At 44.2% G+C, this 24,897-nt stretch overlaps 1 protein-coding gene and 1 pseudogene across 2 annotated transcripts; both read left to right on the top strand.

Annotated features, from left to right (window-relative positions):
- Positions 1-978: 978 nt before the first annotated feature.
- LOC308487260 (acidic mammalian chitinase-like) lies at positions 979-12,039 on the top strand (annotated as a pseudogene). Its single transcript has 11 exons — positions 979-1,003; positions 2,608-2,631; positions 2,730-2,928; positions 4,734-4,790; positions 5,289-5,433; positions 6,304-6,428; positions 6,904-7,027; positions 8,078-8,262; positions 9,064-9,180; positions 10,070-10,211; positions 11,815-12,039. The product of its transcript is annotated as an acidic mammalian chitinase-like (transcript).
- An 8,925-nt stretch (positions 12,040-20,964) lies between these two features.
- On the top strand, positions 20,965-24,524 carry CHIA (chitinase acidic; the record flags this gene model as incomplete). The annotated part of the gene is made up of 8 exons (XM_081025271.1): positions 20,965-21,021; positions 21,119-21,284; positions 21,501-21,625; positions 21,789-21,912; positions 22,568-22,753; positions 23,266-23,385; positions 23,503-23,644; positions 24,283-24,524. Exons 2-8 carry the CDS (start codon positions 21,129-21,131, stop codon positions 24,522-24,524), a joined length of 1,095 nt encoding a protein of 364 aa, XP_080881397.1. The 5' UTR covers positions 20,965-21,021; positions 21,119-21,128.
- Between the last annotated feature and the right edge of the window lie 373 nt (positions 24,525-24,897).

Genomic DNA, 24,897 nt, shown 5'->3' with positions numbered 1-24,897 from the left:
CAAACTTCTAGCCAGTCTGTCATGCGGGGTGTCATGCGGGGTCTCTGGTCCCGCTCCCCACATAAGAACGCAGGACATGGTGAGGCCAAAAAGGAACACACACAGAGGCATAGATAGGGGAGCCATACCACTATAGTCTCGCTGGAGGCTGGGTTGGAGACACAGGAAACAGGAGCCACACGACCTGCAACCTGCTGTCTGCTTCTCTGTCAACCAACCCACCTCACTTGCTAGCTGCAATCCACCATGCTAACTGTAATCTGCTCTTGCTAGCTCAGCCACCATCTTCTTGCTAGCCCCCATTTACTGTTAGGGTAGCCACGGAAGTTATATTAGTGGCCAATGGCTCACTGGTTACCGCTGGCAGCCAACTAGCCACAGCTGATGGCCATCCGATCATAGTTGATGGCCATTTACTACCTGAGCCAGCGCCTTTCCACGTGAGGCCGAGAGCCTGGAAACTGCACTCCTGGCTCTGTTCCCACACACTCCCTGACATCTGTTGATACAGTAGAACCAAGGAGTTGAAGTCTGGGTAGGGCTAGCCGCCACTGCCTGGCCAGGGATAAAACCCAGTCAAGTGGCGGCCTGACTCCCCTTGTCGGCACTCCTCCCCAAGGTTCCAGCTGGTCTCTTTTGACACGCCAGCCTACTCTGACCTATCATGACTTTGAACCCTAGGCCAGCCTCCTGCTTGTGCCAGATATGCTATTTTCCTAAATGTACCTTCAGTCAACAGCTTTTTAAGGCTATTCTCATGGAGTCACCATTGTATCCTGGGTTGATTACCCAAGAAGGAAAACAGAGATAAGATTCAGAGGCTAAATGGGAGCCATGTGCTTACCCTTTTATTCCTGAGTTCCCACCTTGCCTGCCGAAGGGAGCCAGGTGTAGAGTGGGAGGGCCAGCAGTACTCCTTATAAAAAGATGTTGGGTGCCCATTTAGGTCTAGAACTTGCATTTAGGACTTCCCTCAAAATGGGCAAATGGTTGGTTCTTGCCGGTGAGTCTTCCCTGGCAGCCCATACAGCTTTCAGAGCAGCTGTGTTTCCTTCTCCATTCACTCTGCTGCTTCTCCTACTCTTTGTGCTCCAAGGCTGCCTGCATTGTCCCCTTTCTCTCTTGTAGCCTCCTTGGGTTCTTAACAAAACAGGGAGGGAAGAAAGGAAAAAAAAGAAGGAAGGAAGGAAGGAAAGAAAGACAGGGAGGGAGGGAAGGAGGGCCCACTGAGCATCTGTGGGTTTCCGATGGGAGGGAAATGGATAACTCCTGTGAACAGAAACAGGGCCATTTCCCCGTGGAGGATGATGGAAGACTTGGGTTAGCCCTCCCATTTTAACGTTCCGTGATTCCTCCTCGCTGCCAGCTACAGAGCAGATCAATGCATAGATCTGACCAATGACTAATCAGCTCACAAAAGCAAGTAGTACAGTGTTTCCCTGAAAATAAAACCTAACCGGAAAATAAGCCCTAGCATGACTTTTCAGGATGACGTCCCCTGAACATAAGCCCTTAATGCGTCTTTTGGAGCAAAAATTAATATAAGACCTGGTCTTATTTTCGGGGAAACAGAGTCGGTAAAAAATGGATGAGGCAGATTTTATCTGTGAGGAGGCACAACAGACCTTAAGGAGATAATGCCATTCCTCCAGTGCCAACTCCTTCCCAGAGACGATGCCTAAACTCTGGGCAGCAGCCCAGTAAGAGTGATCCATGGACAGGGCACAACAACTCATCCTGCATGTGGTTGGGTGGCTTGAAAGGGAATACAATTTAGAAGCATCGTTTGAGTTGAAAAGCATAATAGAATGAAGTTAGCTCTAGAAAAGGTGAGTTCTAGGTCTCAGTGTGGACGCACTCTTCTAGAAGGGGGCCTTCTGCCTGAAAACCCCCTTCTCCACCTCCAGTGTCTCCTCTGTCCTTCCTTCCCCACCAATTTGGATTCTCTTTAGGGGCCACTCATTCAACATATGTTGATAGGGAGTTGACTGTTTGCCAGGTACTGTACTGGGTAGTGGGGCCTCAGCAGAGCCCTTGCCCTCAAGGAGCTTACAGTCTAATGGGCAGACCAATAAGCAATGAGCATTCAGTATGCTCAAATACTAAAGGACCTAGAAGGAGAAAAGAGAGGCCCAGTCAGTTCAAATGTCACCTGTCTTGCGAAGTCATCCAGGACTTGTTTTCCATAATGCTCTTTGTGTGGCTCAATTTTATCACTTACCACATTGCATCACACCTTTGTACTCACAGGTTAGACTTCCCATCAGACTGTGAGCTCTCGGAGGCCAGGGACCTTGTCTAGTTTTATTCTTTTAATCTCCAGCACCCAGCGGTTAATATGAGCTTGTTGAAAGAATAATAAGTTCCCCTGTTTCTTGAGCCGTGTGCTACCATCTGAGTGTCCAAGCTTGCTGAATACAAACGTTAGCCACCTTCTCCAAAAGCCTCATGCAGGGATTCATGTTGGGAAAGAATTTATAGGGCAGAGGGGACATCGGACCTCCGACTATCTTCACTTACTGGCCAGTGCTCCCCAGGTCTGTTCCTTCCCAGCCAGGAAACGATGAGCCTTCCAACCTTCTCACCAAGGTCTCTTTTCTTCTTTAGGGCTGGCCCTTCTGCTGCAGGTGGGTAAGTGTCCCACATGAATGGGGAGAGTGCCAGGGTACCCTGGGGTCAGGGGACATTTGTCAGGTCAGGGACCATTTCTTACTTCCCTGCCATTCCAGGCACAGCAGCCAAAATTTTGTGTTACTTCACCAACTAGAGCCAGCACCACCCTGGGATTGCCAGCTACATGCCCGAGAATGTGGACCCTTGTCTGTGCACACACATCGACGCCTTCGCTGGCATGGCCAACAACCAGATCAAAACCATTGAGTGGAATGATGAGGTCCTCTATGCCGGCCTCAATGGCTTCAAGAACTAGTGCGTTCTGGACTTGGGCTCTGAGCTGGGTTGGAGGTTTCCACATGGGCCTTTCAGAAATTCAAGAGAATGGCTAGTCATTGAGTCCTGTCCACAATCACTCTCGTGCCTCACCGGCAGAGCTGTCAGCATCGTTCTCCCCAGGAAAGGCAGGTTGCTGTCATTTCATTTCCGGTGGTGGTGGTGGTGGTGGTGGTGGTGGTGGTATTATTTTCTCACCAGATCCTCAGCATTGTATTCTGTGGCCCAGGGAGTCGTTGTGAATACTGCCCCCTGGAGGTAGTCATGGTGCAGTACACCCCATGCCAACCTGAGCCAGCTATCCAAAACACCTAAAACGGGTCTTGTACCAATGACCGTATTTTGTCGTGTATAATGCACTCCCATGTATAATGCACACCCACGTTTTTGGACCAAACTTTCAGGGGGAAAAAAATCTTTCGTTTTAATTCAAATTTTTATTTGTTTACATTTAGGTACTTGTTTTTTGTATTATGAAGGAATGTCAGCATTTATTTTTTAACATATTATGGTACAAGAAATTTATGTAGCAAATAATTGCCAAACACAAGAACAGATACAAAGTACAAGAAATTTTATGTACCGGTAACAAATTTATGATATTTACGCATCATAGAAGGCCAAGAACTCTTCATCGTTTCAAGTTCATCTAAGTTCAACAAAACTGATTATCATATTCCGGGGTATTATTTTGCATACGGATATCGTTATTGATTTCTAGAGTTACACTTTTAACTCATAAGGATAAAAAAAGGAATAAAAACATTTATGTAGATACAGAATTAGCACTACCCATGTATAATGTGCTTCCTTATCCCCCACAAATTTGGGCCAAAAAGTGCACATTATACACGGCAAAATACGGTAAATGCTTAGCATATTTATTAGGTGACCACTATGCCAGGCATTGTTCTAGGTGCTTTTCATTTATCATTTATGTAACCTTGACAACAAACACTATGAAGTAAGTATATTAAAGTTTTAAACAGCATTTTAAAATTGAAGAAACTGAAAAACAGTAGTTAAAAGCTTTCCCCAGAACTAGTAAGTGACAGAACCCAGGGATGCCTGATCAGATTATCAGATAGATTAATTGGCACTCAGGTCCAGTTAGGAACCTAATGGGTAGGTTTGGGGGTGCCTGCTGGGAGACACCATGGGATAGAGAGAGGAGTTGGGTTTGAATCTTGGCTCTGCCACTTTACTGGCTGGGTAATCTTTAACAAATTGTTTAGCTTCTCTGAATATCATTTAAAGGTCAAATGAGGCTAATAGTTCCTGCCTTGTGGGACTGTAAGGATGACAGGAGCCATGCATGTGAAGTACCTGGCATTTGGTAGGCACTCAGGGAATTGTAGACACTTCCACTGCCCTTTCCTTGAAGAGACTCAGACTTACATCTCTCTGGCCTTGCGTATCCAAGAAGCTGCAGTCCACCTACCATCTGTACTAGGGACTTTTTTTTAGGGTCTTCCATCCTTCCCAGCATGCCCTGCTTTCTTCCCCTGAAGCTCCCTGCTGTACCAGGATCCATTAGCCCTGGTACACTGGCAAAGTTGGGAGTGAGAACAACCTGTTCAATGAATATTTCTCCTGTGCCCCGGAGGTACCATGGCGAAAGTACCTTCTCCGACAGAGAGCTGTGCTCCCAACAGGAAGTCCTAGACTGGTGATGGGGCATCTCGGGCTGCTCAGGTTGGGATGTGAGGATGGAAAGACTGACCAGCAGATGACATCTCCTTGCCGGTGGAATTGCTTTCACGTTGGTATCTTTCCATCTCCAACAATACAGAACTGAAAACCCTGCTGTCTGTTGGTGGCTGGAACTTTGGAACCCAGGGGTAAGACCTTGTATTTATGGCTGAATCACTCCCAGATTATTCAGTCTCTTCCAAACTCCAGGGGCTCTAAATTTCTCTGAAGTGGGTGGCCTCTGGCCTCAGGTCTCAGTTTAGACATACCAGAAAGCTGGCCAGAGCTCTCCCTGCAGTCTGTCCTTCTTCCACCATAGTTCTCACCACACTGTATTTTAACTTCTGTTTACTTATCTATGCCTTCTTCTCTACGAGATTCTCCAAGGCAAAAACTCTGCTCTATTCACCACTGTACCCCAGCACTACTAAATACTGAATGAATGACTGAATAGCTGAATATGTATCCAGACAAATAGTCAGGGGGGTAGGTGAGAAGACAGAAGATCCAGGAGCTGAGGCCACTATTGTTTCTTCCAGTGTCTACCCACCACCCCAAAGTGTCCCATGGAAGAATTCTGTACTTGAGTCAATCCCATGTCAAAGCCCATCGCTGCCACTAAAACAATAATGTCTTGTTGACTTCAGATTCTCCAAAATGGTGGCCACTGCTGAGAACCGCCAGACCTTCATCTAGTCGGCCATACAGTTTCTGAGGAAGTACAACTTCGATGGACTGGACATTGATTGGGAGTATCCGGATACTCAGCAGCTCTTCACTGTCCTGTTGAAGGTGACTCATCCTCCCCATGTCCAAAGAATGTAGGATCTGACCTACAACTGTTTGGGGAGAAGGTCTCCACCTGGCAAGGGTTTCTGAGAGAGGTTGAATACCCCAGCTGAGGGTGGGATCTCAGCCTAACCTGCTCAAAACCTGATTTCATTAGTACAAGATCAGATTTTCCTTTCAGGAGAAACTCATGTGGCCAAGGTAGAGAAACTGGTGTAGGGCAGCATAATGAAAGTTAATAGACGTATAGCGAGAACTGTAACAGCCAAGGGGACACATTTATGTCCTATCTCTAGACCCAGCGGTGGGAAGTCAGATAGATAGTCCACAAGCATGTCCTTGGTGGGCCTCACGTAGGCCAAGGTGAGCTAGTTACAGACTAAGATGGTCAGTGGCGCTGTGCTCTGATAGTTGGATGCAGATTCCTCCAGGAAAGGGGTATTCCTGCCACCAGGACCAGACATAAAACTATTGGGTGGAAGTGCCCTCTTTCCTGGTCACAGCTTTGTTTAGCACCAATGTTTGCTTTGATACTCTTATTTCCTCTTCTTCCATGACTGATTTTTCTTGTTGTTTGATTCAATCATATACAGTTTGCAGAGGTAGGAGCCATTTTTGTCTCTATATAAACTTTCTTCTCTTTAATTTTTCTGCTCTGGACATCATTTGTTCGCTTTAAATTTAACTCTCAGAAAGTCATCAAATTTCCCCCACTTACAAGTTTTCAGGAGACAACTCACTGTTGTCTTCAGAGACCAATAACAGTTTTCAGACCAAATGATTCTAAACTGAATATTTTATAGCTTTCCTCCTGAGAACTGTGACATGCTCATTGGGCCCTCTAGCCTGAGTCCAGTGTCCTCCATTCCACAGGAAATGTATGATGCTGTTGAGCAAGAAGCCACCCAAAGCAACAAGCCCAGGTTGCTGATTTCCGCTGCTGTGTCAGCCGGCAAAGATACCATTGAGACTGCCTACCAGATCCCCGAGATGTCTAAGTAAGTAAACCCCAAGCCCAAGAGCCCAGGTTCAGAGCTAACCAATCCTATACCTGCCCTATAGATTGGCCAATGCTCATGTACCCTGGACCAAGAGGGCTGTATCCCAAAGGAATAAGTGACCCTAACTCCTGAGGAAGAGACATGGGAAGCCAGCATGAGTCCTGTTTCTAAGTCTATCCCCAAGACTCTCAATGATAAAAGGCTAGCTGGAGAAGGTTAAGCTGAGTTTCAAACTTCCACAAGTCCTGAAAGTCTGAATGCAGCCAGATATTGATCATGGATTGTGTGCTTTCTATATATCAGATGTTCTTGAGATAAAAGTGAGGAAGAATGGAGTAAAGAATAATAAAACATATTCCCTTATGGCATAATTACAAACAACATTTGGTAGGGACTAGGAGCTTGAAGGGGAGTGTGATGGAGTGTGATTTCCCTTGGATCATTTCTCTTCTCTTGCACCCAATCACCCAAGGTACATGGACCTCATCAATGTGATGACCTATGACCTAAGGGGCGCCTGGGAGGGCTTCACAGAAGAGAATAGCCCCCTGTTTGCAGGACCCGATGACCAGGGAGACTACAGATTCTTTAATGTGGTGAGTGACGATGTGGATTCGGGACCGCCAGTCCTACCAGATATGTTTGAAGCATGTCATGGGATCTCTGGCCAAGGACTGAGCAGAATGCAAAGAGGCTCGATGGACAGGATGAAGTCGACAATCTTTCTGAACCCAGCTCGTGTTCCCTACTTTCCTGTCCCTATGATTAGTTGTACCCATTTATCTTTCACACCGAAGAAGACAGAATAATGGTTTGGGGATAATCCCAAACACTAGGCAAATTTTTAAAATATCATTTCCATTGATGCTAGGAGCACATTTCATGACCCATCTTGCTCCCACTCTTTCTCACCTTCCTTTCACCCTCTTCTGATGCCAGGCGGTTTATCTTCCTAACTTGTAAGCCATCAACAGGTGTAATAACGAATCTATGTAATGACTCGTAGGTTAGATGTGATTTCAGATGGCTAGATGTGATTTCAATCAGGAATTTGAAAATGGGCGTGGGAAAGTGTCCTAGGTACACACCCCATGCTTGAACAGTTCTGAGCCGCTGGATTATGCCTGTTGGAGACTAAAAGATGAATGACTTAACCCCAGTTATACCCCAGATGCCCAGTCCAGTATGACAGGAAGGAGGATAAGAGAATATTTCATTCCTAGTTGACACTGAGCCAACTTGAGTACCTAACTAATGTACCTCTCGACTGAGGTACTTCTAACCCCCAGTTCTAGAAGGGAAGATATCCCTTTCCTTCCTATGTGGTTGACTTGACTGCATGCTATATTTGAAGTAGCCAGGGAATTGGGTAGAAAATGTAGGCTATTCCACAAGCCTCTGAGCATATGCTCACCTGCTTCTTCTTCTTTTTTTAACTTTTATTTATTTAAGTGTGTTTTTCCAGGACTCATCATCTCCAAGTCACATCATTGTTTCAATGTAGTTGTGTAGGGTGCAGCTCACAGTGGCCCATGTGGGGATTGAACCAGTAACCTTGTTGCTAAGAGCACCTCACTCTAACCAACTGAGCTAACCGGCCGCCCCTCACCTGCTTCTTAATAATAGCTTCCTTACCTTGCCTCCAGGATTATGCGATGAACTACTGGAAGAACCAAGGTGCCCTTGCTGAGAAGCTGACAGTGGGATTTGGGGCTTATGCCCGTACCTTCACTCTCACTAACCCTGCCAACCGTGGCCTGCATGCCCCACCTCTGGCCCTGGGACTGCTGGGCCCTATACTCAGGAAGCTGGGACTCTTGCCTACTTTGAGGTAACGTCTAGAGGGCCTGGTCTACCTGACAGATCCACTCTCTTTGTTCTAAAGGATTGAAGATATTTCTATAGAGAGAGAAAACATACTCTGATTTCTAGTATAGGGTACCCCATGGTTGACTGCTCTGAGTGTATGTGGTAGGGAGGGAAGGGTAGAGTGAATGACTGATAAAACATCTTAAATTTAACCTTTTAAAGTGCATGGGCATCTGTAGTACTACTAGTAATTGATATTTACTGAGTACAAATGGACAGCCACGTTCTGTTCTAAGTGATTTTTAAATGAGATGCTGGTTTTATCCTCTTACACAAGAGGACATTGAAGCACAGAGAAGGTAAGAAATTTGCTCCAAGTTGCAGAACTAGGAAGTGGCAGAGCTAGGCTTCACTCTAAGTTGATGAGCTCCAGAATCTCTGGCCTGAACCGTTATGCTCCATCATCCCCTTGTTGGCTCTTTTGTGGCAAAAAGATTTTCAAATAAGAGGAACAGGCAAATTCGTTTCATAGGGAAACGAGGGCTCAAACACAAAGAAGCTTTTCTGTCCATTGTCTCAAATATGGGTACTGGCAGACACAGGAAAGGAATTCATGCCTCACCTATTCAACCAGTGCCCTCTCCACTGTGTAACTGGACTGGAAGTGAAAGAGGGGAGCTGGGGTGAAACTGGAACCATGCGCTCTTATTTACAGCAAAAAGGGATGAGGTGGGAAGTGCATCCCGGAAAAGAAAGCAGGGAGGAGAGGCTGAGCAGAGCAGGCATCATCTGAGTCGTGACTGTACTCCTGCACCTACCCCAGGTCTGCTCCTTCCTTCAAGGAGCCACCGAGGTATGAAATGCTCCCCAGGAGGTGCCCTATGCCTATAAGGGGAACCGGTGGATAGGGTATGCCAACCCCAAGAGCTTCACCCTCAAGGTAAGACCCTCCACACCCTTCCTTCTGCACATTTGGAAGAGATAGGGAATGTGACCTCTAAGTGCATTTGAATTACAATCCCAGAAGACCCTAAGAGAGGTGAGGCAAGGTAAGGTAAGGCTCAGGGAGGCCTTAGGTCTCAGGGTGAGCCAGTGGCCAAGCTGCAGGCCCAGCAGTTGGAGCAGGCCCTCTACTCCCATGCACCTGCAGTCACCTTCCTTTCTTCCCTCAGCTCTGCACCTTCCATCCCCCACTCCTGGAGACTCCCTTTTGGCCCCCTCCCCTGCTCTGCTCCAGTCCTGCTCCAGCTCTTGGAGGCAGGCATTCTTTCCTATTCCAAGGACGAAGGTGTAAATCAGAGTTTCTTCCTCTCCTTTGCCCCTTTCCTGCTTATGGCAAATATATACAGGCTGAAACAAAATCAGGAGGCGAGAGATCCTCTGGGTGATTAGGCTTTTGCCCACTGGCCTTACTTGCTCAGGTCTGGGTGGTTACTGCTTATCAACCTCAGGACTCTTGAGCCCTATACCTCCCTATCTGGAGCCCTATCTCTTTGCCCAGACACTTGCTATGTGAAGGGCCCTATATATCTCTTATGACACTACAACCTATCCAAGCTCCACCTCAGACAAACCTTCTTAGAAGTGGTTGTTGATTACAGAGGATGGAGAAAGGGCTGCTTGGGCCCAAGACTCATTCTCCCTGACTTGGCAGCCCTAAAATCTTTCCTTGTATACAGCTGTGTCCATGAGTCTCCCAAAGTCGCTGCAGGAAAGCCACGCCCCCATTCCCTCCCCTCCATGATCACTGTCCTTCCTGCCATGCTGCTGGAGGCGCTCCCTCCACTCGTGCAAGGACACCCCACGGTCCCCCCGACTGTCTCCCACAGGCCGAGTGGCTGCTGAAGAACAGCTTTGGAGGGGCTATGTTCTGGGCCATTGACTTGGACGACTTCACGGGCACTTTCTGTGGAGAAGGCAAATACCCTCTCATGAATGCCCGCAAGTCTGCGCTCGGTGTTTCCACTCCCAGTAAGTGGTGATGTGCCACCTACCGGCCAGGAGATTCCACACTCCATACGGTTAAGGAGGGAGAAGACTGCCCAGAGCTTCTCCTAGCCTGGCCTCAAGGAAGGCCTCCTTCAGATCTTTCCCTCATCCTAGCATTTTCAGCTGGAGTCAGAGTTTGGAACCCAGAAAGAAAGACCTAGGTTGCCTTCTAGGGGCAGCTTGTGGGTGACTGCCCTAGGGACAGAGAAAGGACCTATCACCATAACTGATGTCTCTCATCTGTAGAGATGCTGAGGGAGCCCCAGTACGGTACCTGGATACCCTGGGACCTGGGTAGGGAAGGGACCACAAACACCTGTTCCCTGTTCCCACCTGCCCAGCTCCAGCCTTTATGGACTTTGTGGAGCAGGGAAGACAAAGCAGGGGAGAGACTTAAAAGTTAGGAGATGAGGAAAAGGCTGAGGGAAGGAGAACCCTGAAGGGGTCCAGCTTGCAACTGCCCCCAAGCAAGAAGCAGAGTTGCCATTGGTCTCAACATACAATTCTGCCCCAGCCCCAAGCCTCAAAGCTCATCCAGAAAGCAAGAGGAGCCGGAAGCCTGGGGGAAAGTTAATGCCGACCATTGGCCCTTTCCTCCCTGTCAGGCAAGCTGGTTCTTTAGATTTCGTGTTCTCCTCACAGGCACTCTTGGAGACAGATGTTCTTCATCTATTTAAAAATAAAAACTAGGGAGGGAGAATAGGGAGGTATTGGTCAAAGGGTGTAATTTTCAGTTACACAAGATGAATAAAGTCCTAGAGATCTGGATAGAATAGAGTCTATACGTAACAAAACTGTATTGCCCACTTGAACATTTGCTGGGAGGGTACGTGTTATCATAAAAAATAATAACAGTAAATGAAGAGGGCGGGAGAAGCCTTTGGGAGGTGATGGGTGTGTTCATGTCACTGACTGTCATGATCGTGCAGTATATACTGGTCTCCAAACTCTTCAAGTTGTAACACCAAATATGTACAGCTTTATGTATGTCAATCACACTGCAATAACATGGTTTAAAAAAGAAGCTATTAGTGTAGTAGGCATAACACATGCTTTGAATTCAGACAGAACTGGTTTTGAATCTCAGTTCTTGTCTTTGGAAGGTGAATAACATAATCTTTAAAATTCCTCCACGTTGTAGGATTTGGGGTGGATGAGATGATGGAGCATAGTATTTGGGCAAGCATTTAGGTGATAAACATTATTTTTCCCCTTAAAGATAAAATGGAATAAAAATGAATAATTGTGCACTCACTATGTTCCATACCAAGCACATTGCAAAATGCTTTGCATAATAATTCTAAGAGATAGTTAGAATTCCATCATTAGAATTCTACCATCCCTCCCTTCCCATCATTACAGGGAGGAAATTGAGGCTCAGAGAAGATAATGACTTGTTCATGGTCACATAGCTGGTGGCAGAGCTGGGCTGTGAACTTGGGTATCACTGTTCAGGCCCAGAGTGTTTAACCACTAATTCAGGTAGGATGTGCCATCGGCTGAGAGGAAACCCCAGTGACCCTACAGACATGATATTTGTCCTGGGAAAGGAGTCCACTCCAGACCCTTTTCTTACTCTCTGCAGATTGTAAAGTGCCCGCCTCTACCCTTGGCTCCCATCGTCACAGCGGCTCCTGGGGGTGGCAGTGCTGGAGATAGTGGATTCTGTGCCGGGAAGCCCAGTGGTCTGTACCCTAGCCCCACCAGCAAGTGAGTCTTCTATAACTGCGTGGGGGCGCACACTTACGAGGAGGCTTGTCAGACAGGCCTGGTCTTTGACACCAGCTGCTCTTGCTGTAACTGGGCTTAAGCCATCCATTCTGTCCTTGTTGGGTCGAAGGACAGAAGGATGATTAAATGGAAGTTTTGCTCAGAATACCAAGTTGTCTATTTTGATTTATAAATCCCTGACACTGCCCTGCATGTAAAAGAGAGGCCCCACCTTCCTGCTTCCCAGAGGTTGGGCCTGGGAGAGAGGAAGGGGCAGTGGCTGGGACCTCTCTGTGGGAAGTTCTGGTTCTCTGGGCCCTCCTGTGGCAGGAGGGGAGAGGAAATGGAAGGCTTTGAAGGGACAAGAGAAATCAAGTTCTTGTTCTTTTCCACAAATATGCCTCCAAAGGGACTTAGAGAAGGGTCCAGCAAAGGGCTGGACCCAGGACACTTATTTACTGTAGCAGCCACTCAGGAACTCTTCCTTCACTAAGTTTACTCATCTCCCCGCTCCATGGCTAAACAGCCCCAAGCAAGCTGTGCTTGTTTGAATATAGCATGATGGCTGCCTGCGGGCTAGTCTTCACATTCCACTTCCACATCTGTGAGTCAGGAACAAAGATCATCAGCGCTGATTTCAAAATTAGCTCACTTAAAAAAAAATGAGTTCATTATCATCTTTGTTGCCACACCACATCCAAATGTACCCTTCAGTTCCCTTAAGGAAGTCACCAAGAAAATGTAAAGAAAAGGCACATTGCAGCAGGGGTGGAAGGTCTCACTCCTGCCTTCTCCAAGACAGCATGGCTTCTGCTCTTCTTCAGTTACCAAGCTGAAGAAGCTGAGGAAGAAGGAAAGAGTGTGCTTCTACACTAACCAGCTCACTGGGGAGAGAGCCAGTTCTGTGGATTATGCTCTTTTGACAGAACAAGCACAAACAATCAGCAAAACCACTGGACACATGGTTAAATCTGAACGTTCGTTAACCTATCTCTCTTTTCCTGGCCCTTTTCTGACAAAGCTTAAATAATAGCTTCTTACAATGACCACTTGCAGGGTGCTCGCTGATAAACTGACGTGTGCTCAGAGGCAAGTGACCAGGAACAGCTGTCTCCTCTGGTCTCTGGGACTGGTGGGGGAGGCATTTACATTGCTTCTCCTTGGTGGACCAACAACTTATGCCATGGCCTTCAGCATGGCCTGTGACATGCACAGAGTCATCAGGCCACCAGTGTTGGGGTTACAGGAAAATGTGAGAAATTATAGGTTAGGAATATGTGGAATACGGACAGGAAAATAGAAGCTGAGCAATGCTACCATTGAACTTGTAGAGAGTAGCCTGAATGCTTTTGCTACAGAGGGTTTGGTATTAATTAATTGTGGGCATTAATTGTGTGGCATCAATCTACAACCACTTATTTATTTTATTGTTTGACAGCACCTTTTATTTTGCAAGTAAATACTTTTGTCAGCAATGAGCTAAAGAAATAAAAGTTCCTAGATAATGAAAAATTAGGTACTGAATTTCTATTTTCCAAGAAAGTTGAGATGAATGTAAAACTTGCAATAGATATTAGTTGACATTTACTATCCACCATGGGACTGTCTGATATTGAATGAAAACCAGAAGACACAAATCTGCTGAACAAGCATCAGCATCTACTTCAAAAGAACTAATGATTTTAAAAAGATTTTACCTAAAAATGATGATTTAACAAAGGTAGTTGTCAAATGTGTTTTTTTATATCACTTAAGGAAGCATGAATTTTCATGTAGATAAATCTAATGAGGGATGTGCTAAATTCATTTGTCTTTTTCTATTCTGTGTTGTGTGTGTGTGTGTGTGTGTGTGTTCATGTATAAAAGTGAAACTATTTGCAGAACAAATCCACAAGCTTCTAAGTATACCAAATTTATATCAATGTCACCAAATGCTTCAAATAGAAAATCAGATAAGTTAATTCTAATAACGGCTGAATTTTTTTCACTCAGTTCATAAAAGCAAAGTAAAGCTTTTTGTGGTTCATTTTGTCAAGATGAAACATCTAACATTATTGTCACTGCTGTTGTAAATGCAGTTAAGAAGCGCAACATTGAAAATTACTTTTGTGGTGATAATAATTACTTCAAATATTAATGGAGTACCACATTATGTAAAAACAATATGCTTTCTAAAGTAAATAACCTACAGAGCATAAATGTCCTGGAAATTGGTTGTAGGCCACAAATCACTCATTAACGTGTCAAAAGAAAACTGACATTCTAGCCTTCAAAACAAAAGTAAAATTTTCAAACATTTTTATATACATAGAATAACTGATCTATAACTTTTTTTGACAATGCTGATGCTAAATACAAGAAAATATACATCAACGTGGCAGTATATGTTTTCTCTTTGCTGTCTATTGGATTTTAGAAAGTTTTGGACCATTGAAGAATTACTTATTAATTAATCCAAAGTGCTCCGCAATGGTATTGAAACTTTCTTTTTTACACAAGTCTTCTACATTTTGGTTGCAATTTATTCGAAATAAGTTATAAATATTTTGTCAAAGTATTCAGTGAATAAAGCTCTACAACACTTAAACTTTTGAAATTTTAATAAGTTAATATTGTTTTTAAAAAGAATTTGGAAACAGACTGAAAGAGGCACTGAACAAATTAAATGAGAAGTGCTCAAATGTTATATAACATAATTTTGAAATCCTAAAATTGCATTATGAAATATTTCAATTTGTGGGAAGAATCTTTTGATCATGCTACTATTTTTTAGCTGTATTTTTACATTTAATACATTTATTGCTATATTAGATTAGAAAGAAACTGAAAAGGCCTATAATTTTGCAGCATCTAAATTTGGGGAAACATTCAAAGGAGTCATAGATAGAGATAACTTACTTGATGAGTTTTTTTTCTTATAAAGATATTTGTTGAAGAAAGTTTCTTTGTATAGAGGCAAAAAGATATCATCTGTGAAAATATTTGAGTGAAAATATTTAAGCACTTTGATAGAAAAAAATTAGAATTGAAAATAGTCCCCATTTAGCAGAATTCCCTCTGAACATCTGTAGCAAGAGTTTTTCTCAATTAAAAGTGTTCTGGCCTACAAAATAAAATCAATAGACAGTGTCATGGGCTGAATTGTGTCCCTCAAAAATTCATATGTTGAAGTGTTAACCCCCAGTACCTCAGAATGTGACTGTATTTGGAGACAGGGCCAGGAAAAAGATAGCTGAGGTAAAATGACATCATTCAGGTGAGCCCTGATCCAATATGATTGGTGTGTTTACAAGCTGAGATTAGGACACAGTCAACACACGCAGAGAAGACCATGTGAAGACACTTGGAGAAGACAGCCATCTGCCAACCAAGGAGAGAGGCCTCAGGAGAAACTCAGCCAGCAGAAACCTTGGACTCAGATTTGTAGCCTCCAGAACTGTGAAGAAACAAATTTCTGTTGTTTAAGCCACCCACCCAGTCTATGGTACTTTGTGATGGCAGCCCTAGCAAACTAACCCAAAAGGTATCATCATTTTTGAAATAATTAACCATGGAAAGCAACTTTGAAGATTTCAGGCAATATTAAAGAAAAAATTAAAAATAATAAAACCATATTGAAAAATGCCAGATGTACGGTTAAGAAGCTAAGGTTTGTGACTATGTAGCAAGAATAATTACTGAGAATTTAAAATTTCGATTTACTATGCAGTTATATATTTTTATTTTTATAAAAATATATTTTTGAAAACAGTTTTAATAGAACTTTTCGATAAGTTCATTTGTACAACAAAACATCCATCAAAAATAAATTATTTTGAAAATTACATAATCCTTAGGCCCCTTCCACTCTCAAATGTGCCTGGGTTTGGATGATGAATTACGTGAAGGGACTCAGAATTGTTGCCCAGATGTTCCATACTGAATGTTCCATCCCATACTGAATGTTCTCATAAGTCAGCAGGAAAGAAGTCCCCAGATTTGCAGAAAGTGCTGACCCAGCCATTTTGTAAGCTAGCTACTAAATGAAAACTTGGACTTAATTTCTTGTGGATTTGACATATTTTGCACATATTTCACAGTCATTTGTGTCTCTGGTGCAGGGTTTCCCAAGACTCCCCTGTGATCCCCGTGGCTTGCACTTTAGCCATTTGTACATGTGTCTGGGTTGCTGTCTTCATTTTGTGAGTCCACACCCCTAATGGCTCCTTATCTCATTGCCCTGAGTATGCCTCAGAGGAAGTCACCCTTGGCATCCCCCCGTCCTCGCTCCAAGTCCCTTCCTGCTGCTTTATTTATATAACCAGGACTCTTAGATCGCTCTATGAACAGGCCCTCCCTCTATAAGCATCAACTGGTTGAATCTTCAGAAGGACCCCCTGAGGTAGTCATTGTGGTTATTCCCACTTGACATAGAGGAAACTGGCACAGAGAGGCTGAGAGACTGGCCTAAGGACATGCAGCTCGGAAATGCATTTCAAAGCTGGCAGGATGGCTCCCGTGTCCGTGACCTTACCCCACACTCTGAGCTACCCTTTGGCCCAATCATACTGTAAGACCACCTTTCATTCCCAGCCCAGGCTGGATATTCTAAAAGCAATCTTCTCCAAAAAGCATTTTTTCCACCTACCGCTGACCATTTTCCTTGGAATCCCTAAATCCAGATGCATAACTGCCCATTCCTCAAGCGGGACTCTTTTTTATTTGTCTCTAGTAGTTCCTCCAGACTATCTTGTCCTGCAGCACTTCATTCACCACATCACAATTTCCCATTTATTTATGTCTGCACCAATGATGGTGAGCTCTATGTCTCGCTTACTCGTATAGCCCAGCGCTCACATAGTCCCTGACACAGGTGGCATTCATTAGGTCATTATTAAATAAGGGAATGGACATTAATGAATAGTTTGATACAGGTGCATTCCCATGGTATTCACTGTAAGTACAATATTATAAAGATTATAAAGTTATAGGAGAAGGAACTGCAACTCTTCCCTTTCTTGCTTCCAACTTGTGACTCACCTTTTACTGGAAGACTGCTTTTTAAAAAAATCCCTCCTATCTGGTTTCCCATATGCTAATTCCTATGGCAACACTCTCAGCATATACTTACGCATTTTTGAAACAAGGAAATAGATTGGCAACCTAGAGTGTTTAGCCCATTTATGTTTAATGTAATTAGTGGTTGTGGGGACAAAGCCCCAAAAAGCAGTTTCCAGGCTCTCGGCCTCACATAGAAAGGTGCTGGCTCGGGTAGTAAATGGCCATCAACTGTGATCAGATGGCCATCAGCTGTGGCTAGTTGGCCGTCAGTTGTAACCCGTAAGCCATTGGCCACTAATATAACGGCTGTGGCTACGCTAGCAGAAGAAAATGGGGCTAGCAAGAGCGGATTGCAAAGAGGTGGATGCCGCTGGCAAGAATATATTGGTTTGACTCCCCTATTTATGACTCCGTGGGTGTTCCTTTTTGGCCTCACCATGTCCTACGTTCTTATGTGGGGAGTGGGAGCAGAGACCCCGCCGGACGCCCTGCACGACAGCGGTATATTTCGGTTTAAATATATTTTTCGTTTTTAATTTTTAATTTTTATTTTTACTGCTCCAGTCGACTAACTAAAGGGAACCTTTATTGAGACCCCCCATAGCCATGGGGCTTGTGCAGGAGGCCACCCTGCAGGGCAGGAGGGTTTGTGTTCAACCTTCTTGGGTTGGTGGTGTGGTTTGTAACATTTGACAGTATAGGGATGCAGGTGAGGGAAACACTTGGACAGATCATTTTGTGGAAGTTGTATTTCTAGATGAGCTAGTAGAAGGAAGGTTCAATAATGCCACCTGGCAGGCAAAGCAGTATGTTCAGGATGGATTTTTTCCGGACGTTATAGTATGAGTGAGTGTGGCCATTCTCCATCTATTTACGCACAAAAACCAGATGCTACTGGCTAGGTGAGATTCCCTCCGTGTCCTGAATTTGTGCTTCATTGTTCTCGATGGTGTCATAGGTTCACGTGCAAGCACCCTCATCACCTGATTTTGCCCATCAGGGTCTCACAGAGATCTATCTGCCTCTCTACATCAGCCAATTGGCTGCCATTGAACAGAAAGAGCTAAATCTACAATCCTTTATTACTCACATGTTTTGTATTCTATATTCCCCTTTGGGAAGAATAACAATTGTGAAAAGGGAGGCAAGAAAGGAAAATTTTTAGACTGCAGACTAGTTCTCAGACAAGTAAATTCTAGCAAAATAAATGTACATAGGAAATTTGAGAAGCTGGATATTTATTCCATTAAAAAGGGTTTGTTAGATATTCTAGTACCAGGTGAGAAGGCACAGGGGAAGGAGAGAGACAGAGTGAGAACATGTTAATCTGTTTCTGGAAAGGACCATGAGAGGAATCATTTGCTACAAATCCATGAGTATGAAATAGCCAATTAGTTGCTATCCAAACAGAGAGTACAGCACACTGCACATAAACCATTTTGAATCATATAAGCTATTCCATTATGGAACTTGTTAGTATCGTGTCTGGGCTGGAGCCCAGTCTTTCCGTCTTGTAAAGTGAAATCAAGATAGTATGGTTTCCCAGTCAATAAATGTGTTTAAAGTTCTTAAATGTGTTTGAGGTTTTCGATTACTACCAATATCAACATTGACTTTAGAAGCAACCACGATAACGGAGAACCTGATAAGTCATGGGAGGGGAGGAAGTGGGTATAAAAGGCAGGTTGGATTAGGGATTCTTTACCACTGAGGCAAGATGACCAGGTTCACCCTCCTCACTGGTAAGGAAACACCACCACTCGGTGCCTGTGAGTCTCTCTCTCTCTCTCTCTCTCTCTCTCTCTCTCTCTCTCTCTCTCTCTCTCTCTCTTCTTTTACTGTCCCTTTAAAACTTCCCTTTTTCTGCAAATTTAAACCAAATCGCCTGAGATGACTGCTTTTGGCAAAAGCACAAAGACACAGTTCCTTCCCTGGTGATAAGTCTTCCACTGCCCTGCAGTCTGCCTCCCTTCATCAAACCTCGTGGCTCAGGACACTTCCGTGGTCTTATGAATGGGAGTAGAGGGGAGTGGGCTTCTAGGAGAAATCCTGAGGCTTTATCAGCCTCGGTAAGTTGGGAGTCTACAGAGAGTGTTAAAAAGGACTCAAAGAATAAAAAAGGGCAAATTTTCCTTCTGCAAACGAAGCACTAGCGTACAAAGGCTACTCTGTTCACAGATATGTTCCTTCAGCTCATTAATCTCTCTGTTGCTTTCAGGTCTGTTCCTTGTGCTGACAGCTGAGCTAGGTATGTATTCTTCGTGGGACGGACCACCATAATGATCCTGTTTTCTTTCTTCACAATTTGGAAACTCAGCATGCCCTTCTGTCCTTCAAACAAAGAATATTATGGGTTTTTTTTTAAAGAGAGTTTGAACTTCCCTAACCAAGTTAAAGGATTGGGATCACTGGCCTAAAAATCCCAAAGCTGAAACCAACTAGACAGGGGTCTTGAAAATAAATGTTAACAATAAAAAAATAACATGGCAAGGCATCTGCTCTGGGAAAGCATTTTCAAATGTGTCACCTTATGGAGTCTTTAAAATAATTCTTCTCTGAGAGGTGGACAGGAAAGGCGTTACACGGCACAGACCACTTAATTAAGGTAGAAATGAGTTATACAACTTGTCCCAGGGAATATAAGGAGTTCATGCAGAATCTAAACCTGAAGCCAGAACTCTCACCTCCTAGTGCATGATTGCTTTCCCTCTGAATGAAATTATTACTCAGGAGACAGGTACGAGTGCTAAATAGACTATAACACCATCCTCTCTGTGTCTTAGTTTCCAAATGAGTAAAATAGGAATAATAATAATAATACTTACCTTAGAGGGTTTTGCTGAGGATTCATGAATGAATTTAAATAAATTACTCAGAACAGTGCTTGGTACATAATGAGTGCTGAGTAAGCATTCGAATTGCTGGTATTAACGTGTAGAAGAGGCTAGAATACATTTAAATTAGAGTTTACCAGCTTTAACGTTTCTCTTCAGCAAAATGTACTGATTCCTGAGGTTGTTTCATTCTCCTTTGAGGGACAGAGCTACCTCTAAGAAGTAACTTCAGTCCTGGATTGCCAGTTAATTATGGGTTTGCTGTAATACACAAGGAGGGTCTCATGAGGATCTTCCCTTCCCTTTGAGACTTGAACAGGAAAGTTATTTGAAAATCTGTGGTTTCCCAAGTAATCAAGAACTTTCTCTGTAATAGTTTCTCAACCTCTTCCTCTGGGTAACAGGTTCTGCCTACCAGCTGATATGCTACTTCACCAACTGGGCCCAGTACCGGCCAGGCCTAGGGCGTTTCAAGCCTGATGACATTGACCCCTGCCTCTGTACTCACCTGATCTACGCCTTTGCTGGGATGAGGAACAACGAGATCACCACCATTGAATGGAATGATTTGACTCTCTACCAAGCTTTCAATGGCCTAAAAAACAAGTAAATGATGAAAGGACTGACGTTTAAAATCTTTTAACTTTCAAGACTAGTTGAAACAAAACCTTCCATGGTAGCCTCCAGGCTGGAATTCCATACAGGCCAACAAAGCTCAAATAAATTCTGAGCTTTCCTATTACATCCAGGACAGTGATGACCCTACCTTAAGGGGAATGGCTGGCTCACAAGAGGTGCTTATCAATTGAAGTCCAGTTCAGTTGCCAAGGGAAATTTAGAAACGTCCAAGTACTGTGGAATCAGATGAGAATAACGTTCCCCTTGGAAGCAACCCAAAGCTGGCACTGACGAAGCACTCAGTGTCCTTAGTCTGAGGCTCCACTCCAAAAGGAGAAATTAGAACACTTTGAAACTCCCAACTTTACTCCAACTACTACCACAGTTTAGAAAATAAGGATGAGAATGAAGAAAACCACTGTGAGAGGATACATGAGACTTCTGGTTTCTCAATCACTATAATAGCTCATGTTGAAGTGATTTATTTTTCTGTCCATTGGTTCTGACACAATACGTTGCTTCTTTTCCCTCAGAAACAGTCAACTGAAAACTCTCCTGGCTATTGGCGGCTGGAACTTTGGAACTGCTCCGTACGTTTTTTTGAGATGACTTCCTCCATGGATTTTACTATACGGTGTTGGGACCACCAAGGCATTCCTTCACCTGCCTTCTTTGGGTCTCCCACAGGTTCACTGCCATGGTTTCCTCTCCTGAGAACCGCCAGACTTTCATCGCCTCCGTCATCAGATTCCTGCGCCAGTATGAGTTTGACGGGCTGGACTTTGATTGGGAGTACCCTGGCTCTCGTGGCAGCCCTCCTCAAGACAAGCATCTCTTCACCGTCCTGGTACAGGTGAGCTGTGTTCCGAATCACTTTGACTAGAAAGCATACAACCGATCTCGTAGGAATGAGGACAGAGGCTGTACAGAAAACCTAGCTCCCTACAACCATACTTTGATGAGAATGATGAAGAATGAAAAATGGAGATTAATTTAATTGTATTCAAAGAGTAGTCATGGAAGTCAACTTAGAGATAGTATTCATAGACTTCCTCCTACTCTTGTACAGGAAATGCGTGCAGCTTTTGAGCAGGAGGCCAAGCAGACCAACAAGCCCAGGCTGATGGTCACCGCCGCAGTAGCTGCTGGCATCTCCAACATTCAGGCTGGCTATGAGATCCCCCAGCTGTCCCAGTGAGTGATGACTTGTCCCACAATTCCTCTGTGTGTCGCTTGTTGTCAGAGACACTCATCCTTCGTCTGCTTGCTGTTCGAGGACCTTGTTTAGGAGGCTTTGCCTGCACAGGTATGGGAAATGACCATCACAGATGTTTTGAACTCCTTTACCCCATCTCAGGTACCTGGACTACATCCATGTCATGACCTATGACCTCCACGGCTCCTGGGAGGGCTACACTGGAGAGAACAGCCCCCTCTACAAATACCCAACTGACACTGGCAGCAACGCCTACCTCAATGTGGTGAGTCCGGGAATAGATGCAGATGCAGACCAGAGCTGATGTCGCAAATCACGTGGAGATTCAGGGACAAAAGCCATTATAAATTTAGGAATTTTCTCAAGTGGAAAAGCAGGCTACTATAATTATTCACTCGGTCCCAGTTACAAAAAATTCCCCAATTAATTGACACTAAACTAATAATCTTATCCGATAGGAAAGAAGATTAATAATCAATCTTTCTTTAATAAAAGAAAATGAAATGTCATTACTCATATTTCAATAAATTATAAAATGCTTCTCCCACCTTTCCCCTCTTCTTTTTCCTCTTTTGCCTCGTGTATTTTCTCCTATTCTAATCTTTGTACATGCATGCCTTACAGAATTTCAACCATTCACCAATGGACCATACCAGAAAAATCATTAAGAAAAAACATAATCCTTCTCTCATAGGCATTTGATGGGAAACGTATGTCTAAAGTCCACATATTGGCATGCACTAAAAGAAGTTAGTTGAGATAGGGACATAGCACTACAAGAGATGTATGTCAGTGATGCTCTAAAATACATTGCGAATACTTCATATAGCAGGCACAACCATGCCATAGATGCTTAGCTAATAACTAATTACTAGGCCGCCAGCCTGGTGAGGCCTGTAGCTAACCCTCTGCCATTGCAGGATTACGCCATGAACTACTGGAAGGACAATGGGGCCCCAGCTGAGAAGCTCATCGTTGGATTCCCAGCCTACGGACACACCTTCATCTTGAGCAACCCCTCCAACCATGGAATCGGTGCTCCTACCACTGGCCCTGGCCCTGCTGGGCCCTATAGCAGGCAGTCTGGGTTCTGGGCCTACTATGAGGTATGCTCCTGGAGGTCTTAGAGAGCAGGAGAAAAGTGGCTTTCTCTCCAGCCACGGGTTTGACAGTATGAACAAGATTCCACATTTCTTGGCTCGTTTGACAAGTAGTTGAGGCTGAAAGTGGATGCTGATGGCTATTTGCAGGGGAGGCAAGATGAACACTCACATTGTACTTTAGTTGGACACTCACTAGGGCCCATTTAGGCTGGATTCCAAATACAGAGAGATGAAGAAAAAAGGATATCATCAATGAGATTATATCAATGTATAGACACTTCTAACTGCCTGCCCAGGCGTTCTTTCATTTAAAAGCTTCTCCCCACATTCAAAATAAATGAGCCAAATGTGACCAGGAATCAGAATCCTAAATGAATCGACAAATTTGCTGATAGAGCTCTAGGCCTTCCTTCTCAAGTAACTTCCATGCATCCCTTCTCAACTTGCCCTTTCCATGCCTTTTACGACTGCTTACTGCTGTGCCTACCACTCAACCTCTTCTTATCTCCTCTTAGATCTGTACCTTCCTGAAGAATGGAGCTACTGAAGTGTGGGAGGCTTTTGAGGAGGTTCCCTATGCTTACAAAGGCAATGAGTGGCTTGGCTATGATAACACCAGGAGCTTCAAAGTCAAGGTAGATTGTATTCTATGGACTGTTGTTGCCCATGACTTTGTTCCCGTTTATAGTCCTTGGAGCCCCAAGTTGGTCTTGATGTCTGAACTTCATTGGCCTTTTCTCTAATTCCTACAGGCTGACTGGCTCAAGAAGAACAACTTTGGAGGTGCCATGGTTTGGGCCATCGATTTGGATGACTTCACGGGCACTTTCTGCAACCAGGGCAAATTTCCCCTGACCACCACCCTGAAGAAGGCCCTGGGCCTGCAGAGCGCAAGTGAGTTGGGGATAAGAAGGGACCCTGAGCCTCAAACTTGAGGGAAATTCCAAAGGCTCCTTGAAAGTCAGGGAGACATTTTACAAGTGATTTCATGACTACTGCTCTTTTCATATTTGGGAATGATTCAATAATGGTGATGAGAACAAACATGGTTCTTCACCATTTTCTTATCCATTATTCATTTCACAAGCAAGTGTTTGAGAATCTATTAGGTGTTCAGCACCAAATAGGTATCACAGGGGATCCTAAGTACATAACTCACAATCTTTACTCTATAGAAGCTGACAACCTAGATAGTATTGATGCAATTGCAGTTAGATAACAACTCAGAAGATGTTGTATGGTTAAGTACCGGAAAGAAAAGATAAGAAACTTTCTTGTGAGTTCATGACAGACGGGTCTCAAAACGTCAGGGTGATCTGGGAAGGAAGAAAGATGAACTTTGCCTTGAATGATGAAGAGAGAGCTGATAAGCAAAGAAGAGAGGGGAGAGAGGGCATACCAGAGCAGGAGACTGAAATATGCAGAGATATGGAAGGAGGAGCTAAGAACAAAAACCAGGACATTAGTTCTCGGACATCAGGCACAACTGACTAAAAGCAGGGAGCTCAGGGTCTGGTTGTTTTTTTTTTTAGGTTGCAAAGCCCCAGACCAGCCCATTGTTCCCATCACCGAGGCTCCCAGTACAAGTAGTGGCAGCGGCAGCTCAGGGGGCAGCTCCAGTGGCAGCGGATTCTGTGCCAACAAGGCCAATGGCCTGTACCCTGTCCCCACTGACAAAAATGCCTTCTATAACTGTGTGAATGGACAGACCTTCATTCAGCATTGCCAGACTGGCCTGGTCTTTGATGAGTCCTGCTCCTGTTGCAACTGGTGATATCTTTGCCAGATACCATCTCATTCATTCCAGCTCAGAAATTCTTGTATAATAAAGAGTTGAGCATTATTGTGCAATGGCTTCTGCTTCTTTACTGAAGGATCTTGGATGTAATTAATCCCAGTCCCCCGATGATATGAGTTGCTCCACCAGCCCACCACAGCACACACAGCTCTTCCTGGGTGCTGGGTGGCAGGAGCAGAGGAATTCAAGAAAGATGTCTGGTCCTTCCCTTCTCAAAATTTATATTCAGATGAGGATGATAGGAGACAAGGATGTAAGACTCACATAATAAAGCCCCATAAACAAACATATCTATGTACATTCCTTTGAAGAACATTTCTAAATGTTCAAGGAGTGTGATAGTAAAGAA

Source organism: Rhinolophus hipposideros (genome assembly GCF_964194185.1).
Source record: "Rhinolophus hipposideros genome assembly, chromosome: 19".
NCBI classification, from domain to species: domain Eukaryota; kingdom Metazoa; phylum Chordata; class Mammalia; order Chiroptera; family Rhinolophidae; genus Rhinolophus; species Rhinolophus hipposideros.
This window is presented reverse-complemented; position numbering and strand designations above follow the sequence as displayed.